The sequence below is a fragment of the Vicia villosa genome, unplaced genomic scaffold (assembly GCF_029867415.1).
Source record: "Vicia villosa cultivar HV-30 ecotype Madison, WI unplaced genomic scaffold, Vvil1.0 ctg.000477F_1_1_3, whole genome shotgun sequence".
NCBI lineage: Eukaryota > Viridiplantae > Streptophyta > Magnoliopsida > Fabales > Fabaceae > Vicia > Vicia villosa.
The window spans coordinates 258,986-269,028 of NW_026705231.1; the positions used below are offsets into that span (position 1 = coordinate 258,986).

At 37.6% G+C, this 10,043-nt stretch overlaps 1 protein-coding gene across 1 annotated transcript; it reads right to left on the minus strand.

Annotated features, from left to right (window-relative positions):
• Positions 1-3,993: 3,993 nt before the first annotated feature.
• LOC131628770 (uncharacterized) lies at positions 3,994-9,460 on the minus strand. The gene is made up of 2 exons (XM_058899590.1): positions 9,154-9,460; positions 3,994-8,816 (listed from the first exon to the last, which is right to left on the minus strand). The coding sequence occupies exons 1-2, from the start codon at positions 9,458-9,460 to the stop codon at positions 3,994-3,996; spliced, it is 5,130 nt and encodes a 1,709-aa protein (XP_058755573.1).
• Between the last annotated feature and the right edge of the window lie 583 nt (positions 9,461-10,043).

Consider the following 10,043-nt stretch of genomic DNA (forward strand, 5'->3'; position numbering starts at 1 on the left):
TTTATTCAATGTTGTTTGCTGGTTAGTATACGTAGATGCATGCATGAATCTAGCACCATTTTCCAAGTATTGGTTGGCGCAAGTAAAAACGAGGGGTGCACAGAGAATAAGACATGTGCCTTTGTTTTTATTTAAACCAAAGGATATCCTACCATAAAGCCATATTGAGAGCGCATGTATCAACTACTAGCGCGAGATAAGTTGCTTAAGAACTACGACCTTCATTGAGACATATGCCAATTTGATGACATTTTCCTCTATTTTGATTGAATCAAATGTAGATTGCATAAGGTCAAATTCCATCCTAACAAAGTCATGCACCAATTCATGTACATACAATATATTTCAAAAAATAATGTTGAATATGCTCCACTTATTATAACTTTAACTAGATTGATCATAGGTATGTTTAGTACAATCATATATTTTCTACTAAGGATTGAGGCTTCTAGATCCTCCATGGTTATGAAACAATACATCGATACCCAATATAGTAATATAAGATATCACATTATGACTTAATTTCCTCACCGAAAGGATAACCACATCTACTTATTGAGCGAACATGGGGAATGCATTAGAGGATAGTGGTATATGTAAATCTATTTGCTTGCAGGTACAAATGTATGCAACCGTCATATGTGTTAGTCAAGTGACTCTAAACACATGAGGGGTGAATTGTGAAGGTTTGAAAATCTTTGATTAAAAAAAATCTTTGAGAAAATTAGAGTTTAAAATTGTTTGTAAAATAAATAAAGAAATAAGCAGTGGAATAAAGAAATAGATGGAAAAATAGGGGAAAGAAAATAATTGAAAGAGATAAGGGAAAGAGAAAGACACCGATAAATTATATAGGTTCGGTCTAAATGAAGGTGACCTACTCCTCTCCCAAAGAATTTCTTCATGAGAGTTTCCAATATGTCTTGTGTGTGATTTTTATAGATTGACCCACTAATCTTCTTACAACCAAACTTTGAGTCTTGACTGGCTATCCTCCGAACTAAACAGAGATTTGGTACGTGCCGACCTTTGATAAGTGGCTTAGTAGACTATTTTTAAGTGGGCTTTAAGTTCAAATATTGTTGTTTTAATCCTAGTTTTTGTTACTTTTATGCATGTTTGTGTGTTTTCAGGCAAAAAAGAGGGACAAAAAGGAATCCAAAAGGGGTCAAAGGCACAAAAGAGAACTTAATATAAAATTTCTCTATACAAAAACCAGCAACTACTACAACCTGGCCTACCGTTAACCCATGTCCTTAATTTACCAATGCACGCCAAAAAAAATATTAGCGACGAAAGTGAAAGAACTGATTGAAGGAATTATGTGGATCATCCCACCTTTAATCTTTAACAAATTTGCGAATAATGTTCATAGAATCACCAGGATATAGATCCTAGGATGACCTAGTTTAGACTCATTCTAGAAATGGGATTTTAATGGCCAAAGACACAAATCACTTCCTTTCACAAGACAAGAACTCACTTGAGTGGGAAAATCTATAATGGAAAACTTTTCATCATCCTTTTTGAAACCTTCATAGTTTGGCGACTTATTCACACAAAGATACCTTATAATGACAATATAAGAAAAAGGGGTTGCATTACAGTTTCAAGGAGTGCGCTCTACGATTTACAAATTGAAACTTTTACGCGCATACTATTCAAACGTCCCTTTGTTGCGGGTATATGGAAAGAGTTAACTCGAAAATTTAGTTTCCAAACCCTACCGACAATAGTACAAGATCTTTTGTATATGGCTACCCTGGGTTGGCATCCCAAAATTAAGGATACAATTATTGTAGATGGGAGTCACACGATTCAATGATCTAGTTTGCTCGTAATGACATGCGCTTCAATATCCGCAAGACTAGTACATACATCACGTTGAGCAATATATTATCCCTTACTAAGATTAGCTATTTGTTATCGAAATTCTAAACAGAATCAACTAAATAAACACAAAATTCTAGATAACCTACAAATTTAAAGAAGATATAGAAATGCGCCAAAAATCACAATGGTATTGTGGACGATGATGTGGACGAAAATAAATATGGATGAAACTATCAAAGAGGTTTCAACAGTGGGTGTGGAAATCACTAAGACTATCATGATTATTTCTTAGGAAGATTCTCTGTGAATCTAGGAGAGGTTAATATTTTGGAAGATGAGCTCATTTCCATTAGGATAACACCAAAGCATGAGCACCTAAAAGGTTGAAATACTATTTTGATATAAAGTGACTCTCGAATTGTCATTCAATGCCTCAAAAGAATGACTAATACCTTAGGAAATCATAAATAGATGGTTAAACTATAAGATTCTCCAAGTAGATATGCCCTTTACTCACATATACAAAGAAGGAAATAAGTGTGCAAATAAATGTGTAATCATGGTCATGCGTTGTGATTTCTTATTGTGGGATACTCTTACTCATTTCATCTATGAGGAATTCTGTACAAATACATTTATTTTGTCGAACTACAGATTTAATGGATAATTACACTAAATGATTGGTTCTTGGATCTTCGGGTTATTGGTTAAGTATGATACCCTGACTAGTTCTTACCGTTTTGTTTGTTTGATTTTTTTTTTAATTTTACCATTTTTTTATCTTTTCTTTTATTTTTCATGCTTACATTTCTTGGGCCAGGTTCAACTCCCTAGTTGTCACTATCATTTGTTGTAATTAATAATAATTAATCACTATGGGTGTGTTCCAAAAATGACAAGAAAATAAGCATGTGAGGGTTATTTTTTTAATGTAGAAATAGATAACACTTTGTATAGTGTTGCATTAGGTTGTTTGTATTTTGAATTCAAAAATAGAACGATTCGTAAAATGTTGCAGAATGCTGTCAGAATAGGCAACACTTATGAACTTTTGATGTAGGCGGAAAAGTACAAAATTTGATAAAAGTGTTTTTGTAGGCGAAACAGTGCAACATTTGGTAAAAGTGTTGCTGAGAGTGTGTGTTTTATCGGGGATTGCAACCTTTTGAAATAACATTAACTTGGCCAATAAATTAGTCATTCCAGATTCTGAAATCACAAAAACAAAAAACGTGCATCCTCTTCATTAAAATTTCAGATTCTCTTCCCTACATTCGAGTTTTCATCAAATTGTGCAAACTCGATTATAGGCTGAATTATCTTAGGTATTCATGTGTTTCAACTCTAATACATTTGAGAATGCTTGAAATAAAAGTGATTGCGTTCTGGATTCTAGCCTCGAACTATTTAGTTTAAATTAATTTTTCTAACAATCTTATAAGTATTTTGAATAATGACTACCGAGACTTCAGTTTTAAGTATCAATGAATAAATTATTATGTCATAGATACAATATTTTAAACACGAGAAAAAATTATATCAAGAATCCGAATACGTTCTTATTGTTTTTTATAGAAATTAGAGTTTGTGAAAATTATAATATCAAAATCTTAATATAAAATTATAATATAATATAATAATAAGCATTTTTTTTACCTACAAAGGTGCTTTCTATATCACATGATATTCTTATTTTTATACCCAATTGATTTATAAGATCCAGGAAGCACACATTGCATAAATATATATACTTGAAACATGATATATGAACCTTATTAAAGCAAAGCACATTGGTGTTTCAATGATTGAAGCATGTATATTATAATAAAATAATAATTCAGTTCATGAATACGTAAGTAATATTCTATTTCGATTGTAAGTGATTTTCAAGTAGAATGTCTTAGAGGATATTGTTACGGAAATATAATATTAATAATTGTTTCAATATTTGTACATAATATGATAGATATGTGTTCAATAACCCTAGATCTAGAAAAGCATTAAAAGACAATAAGATAAAAATCAACTTTTCTTCATGAAAGCATCAGCACATACAAAGGATATAAATACTCTTAGGGTTTCTAGCAAATGGGCTGTGGGCCTAATTTTAATGATACCAACCCAAAACAGCTTACAACAATTAAAATAAAAAGCTACTATTTAATTATAAAATTCATTCAGCCAAAAAGGTTTCTTTTTAATTCTGGTTGGCCTAACATTACTCCCGGGCCCAATGAGAACCTTGTCCTCAAGGTTCAACTTGGAAGAATACTTCTGAAGCCCATTTGGAGGAAGCCCAATATGCTGATCCATTTGGCAATTAGCCGTTGAAGTCTGTGGAAGAGAAATGTCTAGAGGCACTGCTGGTTGGATAGCGTGCGAAGGCAGCAGAACAGATGGAGAAATCGTGATGGACGGTGAGGATGCTGGCTGAAGAGATAAGGGTCTGCGCGAATCCTGGGTAAAGTTGTCTTGAGCCTTGTGCCTTTGGGTATCCGAGGCAGTCACGTGGGAAAGTGGTTGAGATTTAAATTGAGAAAGAGGAATACAGCTGGCTTGCATCTTGGACCGTGGAGATCGCAGCAAAGGTGGAGACGTGGCAGTCATCTGGCGGTTTGCATGTTGGGTTGTGTTGGGAACCGAAAGTACTTGTTTGGCGTGAGAATCTTTCAGAGTTAAAGTACCCATGTCTCTTGCACTTTCATTTGTATTACTTAACACCGCAGTTTGTTCATTTTGTCCAAGATGCGGATTCTGTGAGACCCCAAACTCTTTTTCTTTGAAAACTTCTTTTTCTTTTTGAGTTCTCCCTTCTCCCTTTTTGTCTTTCATCCTTCCATCGGTGGCTCCGGCTTGTAGTTTCTGCGACGGTATGGTGTGAGTGTATTCTGGACAAGATTTGTTTCCCCATTTGCTACCTTGTAGTAACCTTGTCTTGTTGTCTTCTTCTTTTTGCAGATCTGTGGTGCGCTCAAAGTCGATGAAGTCTGGTAATGGAAGACGGTGACCTTCAGTCGGTGGTTGGACACCATGGTATGCTTTCAACAGAGATACGTGGACGATAGGGTGGATGCGAGAGGAAGAGGGTAGATCCAAGAGATAGTTGACGGTTCCTGTTCGTTTGATCACGCGAAAAGGACCGAAATATCGTTGTGCAAGTTTCTGAGATGAGCGATGTTGAACCGTGGTCTGACGATACGGTTGTAGTTTCAACAGGACCCAGTCTCCTTCCACAAAGGTAACATTTCTTCGCTTCGTATTCGCTTGTTTCTCCATCGCTATTCTACTCTTCTTCAAGTGGATTTTTAACTCACTCAGAATCTGTTGATGTTGTTGTAGTGTTAATTCCAGAGTGCCATCCGAAACCGTCTGCTTGACATAGTCTAAGATGTTTGGAGGGTCACGGCCATAGAGCGCTTTGAAAGGAGACATCTGTATTGCTGAATGAAACGTCGTGTTATACCAGTATTCTGCCAAATGGAGGAACTTATGCCAAGTGCGAGGATGCTCTCCAGCAAAACAGCGTAAGTATGTTTCAACTGAGCGATTTACTACTTCCGTTTGCCCGTCTGTTTCTGGATGATAAGCCGTACTATATTGCAGGTGTGTCCCTTGGTTCTTGAAGAACTCTTTCCAAAACTTGCTCAAGAACAAAGGGTCTCTGTCAGAGACTATTGTTTTAGGGTTTCCGTGCAATCGAAAAATCTCCACTGTGAACCTGTTAGCCAAATCTTTTGCTGAGAAATGGGTTGGTAGAGGAATGAAGTGAACGTATTTTGTCAGTCTATCACAAATTACCCAAATGGCCGTGTGACCGTAAGAACTAGGTAAGTGTGTAATAAAATCCATTGTGATTTCTTCCCATACTTTGTTCGGAATCGGTAAAGGTTGCAGCAAACCTTTCTTTTTCTGTGTGTCATATTTATTAAGCTGGCATATAGAACATTGTTTAACCATGTTTTTCACTTCGAGGTACATGCCTGGCCAACAAAATGAAGAACTCAATCTGGCTAAAGTAGCTCTGACGCCGGAATGACCTGCTGTTGGTGTCTGATGAAACTCTCGTACAACTTGCTTTCGCAAATCTGCAATTTCTGGTATGAAGAGTCTGTTTTTGTAGTACAATAAACCTTGGTTCATACTGTAATCGTTTTGATTATTTTGATTGACTAACTGAGTGAAATTCTGACCCACCGTATCATGTTTGTAAAACAGCTTCAAGGTTTGCAGTAAGTCTGGAAGTGGAGATGAGAGGGCAAAAAATGTTGCTGGTGCCGGTTCGAACTTTCTGCTTAACGCATCCGCAACACAATTCGATTTTCCAGGTTTGTATGAGATCTCGAAATCAAACCCTTGCAATTTTGCTGTCCATCTTTCTTGTTCCGGTGTCTGAATGCGTTGAAGCAACAGATTTCTGAGGCTCTTTTGATCTGTAAATATATGAAACCGTTGACCAATGAGGTACTGACGCCATTTCTTGACAGATTCGGTGATGGCGAACATTTCCCTAACGTACACTGACGATGATTGCATCCGTGGGCACATCTTTTTACTGAAGAATGCAATAGGATGACCCTCCTGAGAAAGAACCGCACCAATGGCCACACCAGAAGCGTCGGTTTCAACTGTAAATTCTTTTGTAAAATCCGGTAGAGCAAGAACCGGCATGTCGGTCATTTTTGCTTTCAATTCTGTAAAGGCCTTAGCTGCCTCTGTACTCCATTTGAAAGTAGTGGAACGCAACAAATCGGTGAGGGGAGCGGCGAGTGTGGCGTAACCTTTAACAAATCTGCGATAAAAACCGGTAAGGCCTAAGAAACCTCTGAGTGTCGTGAGTGAACGTGGTGTTGGCCAATCCAATATGGCTTTCACCTTTTCCGAATCCGGAGCTACTCCGCCTTTGGAAATAATGTGTCCCAAATACTCAATCTGACTTGCTGCAAAAACACATTTAGATAGTTTCACAAAAAAATGTTGCTCTGCTAATAACTCAAAAATGACCTGCAAATGTGTTAGATGATCCTGAAAATTAGCACTGTAAATTAAAATATCATCAAAGAAAACTAGTACGAATTTTCTTAGGAAGGGGCGGAGTAAGTCATTCATAGCTGATTGAAAGGTAGTTGGCCCATTAGTGAGGCCGAAAGGCATTACAAGGAATTCGTAATGCCCATCAAAAGTCCGAAAAGCTGTTTTATGCGTGTCTTCTGATGCTAATCTGATCTGATGGTATCCTGAACACAAGTCTATCTTGGAAAAAATGGAAGCTGTATTAAGTTCATCTAGTAGCTCATCAATAGTGGGAATGGGAAATCTGTCTTTTACTGTCACTGCATTTAATGCTCTATAATCCACACAAAATCTCCAAGTTCCATCTTTCTTTTTGACCAATAACACCGGGGATGAGAAAGGGCTAGTGCTAGGTCTGATTGTTCCTTCTTGTAACATATCTTGTATCATTTTTGTCATGGCCTCTTTTTTTGTATGTGGGTAACGGTAAGGTTTCACATTGATAGGTGGTGTATTTGGTAAGAGATTTATGTGATGGTCATGCTGGCGAGATGGGGGTAGGCCTTTTGGTTGTTGGAAAATAGATTGAAATCTAGTTAGAAGTTTGGTAAGTGGGGCAGGAAAGGGTTTTTTGTTAGGTGAGTTCGAAGGTGTGGGTATAGTTGAATGAGATAGGTTGTGGATGGGTTCCATGAGTAATAAGTGGAAAGACGCAATGGCATCAATATGAATAAGATGGCGGAGTTGGTTGAAAGTCGTATTTGTGGGTGTTGAGCTGGTGTCGCCTGTGAGGGTTAGGGGTGTGTTTTGATGTTGAAAGGTGAGGGAGGGAATTGAAAAATCTGCTTGTATTGGGCCAAGGGTTCGAAGCCAAGCCATTCCTAAAACAATATCAGCACCCTCGATAGGTAATAAATAAAAGGGCAAGGTGAAGGGTTTATTTTGAAGTAGGATTTGAACATTGCTGCAAATTCCCTCACATTGAAGGTGAGAACCGTTTCCAACCATAACCGAGAATTGGTTGATTGGGGTGGTATGTAAGTTTAAGTGTTGAGCAATGCGAGGCTGCATAATGTTGTGAGTGCTACCCGTGTCAACTAAAACCATCACGGATAAACCATGGATTTTCCCTTTGAATTTTAGTGTTTGTGGATGATAGTGACCTGTTAGAGCTTGGGGGGATAGTTGAAAATAAGTGTCATTTAATTCTGTCTCTAAAGAATGTTCCTCCATGTTTACACATTCTGGTTCAGGCATCACTCCTTCTTCGTCAGCCAATAGTATGAAAAATCTATTTGTAGAACATTTATGTCCGGTGATGAATTTTTCATCACAATTGAAACAAAGGCCTTGGGCTCGTCTCTCCTGAAGTTGGGCCTGGGTGAGTTTTCGGATAGGGAATCTGGGTTGTTGTGGGGTGGGGTTTTTTTGCATGGCATTAGTGGGCTGATTTGAAAGGGGTGGTGGTTTAAAATTCTGGGTGTTTGGGGGTGTAGAAATTTGTTTTGGATAAGTAGTTGAGTATGGTTTGATGAACTTTTGTTTGGATTCATTGAGTTTAGACTCAATTAATTTTGCAAGTCCAATGGCCTGGGAAATAGATGTGGGTTTTTGGATGGCTAATTCATGCTGGATTTCTGTGTTCAGCCCCGAAATAAAACAGTTTAAAATTGCCAACGGTGGTAGTCCCACCACTTGATTTCCAAGCTGTTCAAATTTTGTTTGGTATTCCATAACAGACCCTGTTTGCTTTAATTTAAATAATTCAGCTTGATGGTTTTCAAAAGTAGAGGGACCAAAACGTAATTCTAATGCTCTTGTGAAAGAAATCCAATCTGTTAACAAATGATTCTGATGCATCCATTTAAACCACCCTAATGCATCACCCTTCATATAAAAAGAAATCAAAGATAAACGATTTTCTGGTGGGAGGTTATAAAAACTAAAAAACTGATCAGCCTGAAATAACCATTCTAAGGGATTAGATCCATCAAATAATGGTAAGTCCAGTTTGGGAGAGCGAATAGGTGGTAAGGGGGTATGTGGGCCAGCTGATGATAAGGGTCAGTTGGGGGAAAAGGGGCAAAAGCAGATTGGGGGGTGTATGGTTGATAAGGAATAAAAGGGGGTGTACCGCGACAGAATGGGGGTGTATAGGGATCGTGGGCTGAGCGGGTGTGAATGTGTGGGTTGCTGGTGGGCGGACAATAGAATGGGTTGGTGTAGCTGTGTGATTAATGGGTGAATGGGTGGGTGTGGTCATATGGGTTAAAGTGGTTGATCCAAAAGATAAAGAAGAGGGTTGTATACCTGATGTGCTGCCACCAGCCTGTGCAGAATGAGTAGGAATAGCAGGTTGTAGTTCTTTTTGAAGGGAAATTTTCTGCAGAGCTGCCATAAGAGCTTGGTATTTTGACTCTTCCTCAATTTTGTCATTCTCTAACCTTGTATGAAGCTGACCCACTTGTTTGGCAATATCTTCATGAACTTGAGCAAATCTTACATCCATTTGCTCTTGTGTTTCAGCCATAGCATTATTTAAGTGTAATGAGGACATTTGTAAAGCTTCTTCTAAAATATCTTTAGAAGATGGGTTTGGTGGCTTTGGAGGAGCCATGAGAGGTCTTGAGAAAGGTAAAGGAAAGCACCAATGATAGATATGTGTTCAATAACCCTAGATCTAGAAAAGCATTAAAAGACAATAAGATAAAAATCAACTTTTCTTCATGAAAGCATCAGCACATACAAAGGATATAAATACTCTTAGGGTTTCTAGCAAATGGGCTGTGGGCCTAATTTTAATGATACCAACCCAAAACAGCTTACAACAATTAAAATAAAAAGCTACTATTTAATTATAAAATTCATTCAGCCAAAAAGGTTTCTTTTTAATTCTGGTTGGCCTAACATAATATAAATAAATTATAATGAATGTAAGGTAATATGTAGTAAATTGTTAGTGTAGGGGGATTTGCAAGATCCGAAAGTTCTATATTGGTTGGAGATAGAGCATTGAAAGAGTATATATAGAGGGACACTCGTCACCTTACCAACCGGTTTTGTAAGGATGAGTTAGGTCAAATTCTAATATGGTATCAGAGCCTATCGATCGGACCATGGTGTCGCTACCGCGAAAAATGGAATCAGAGTCGCCACTAATATATTTATCCCATCGCGGGAAAGGAATATCAGAAACCTAA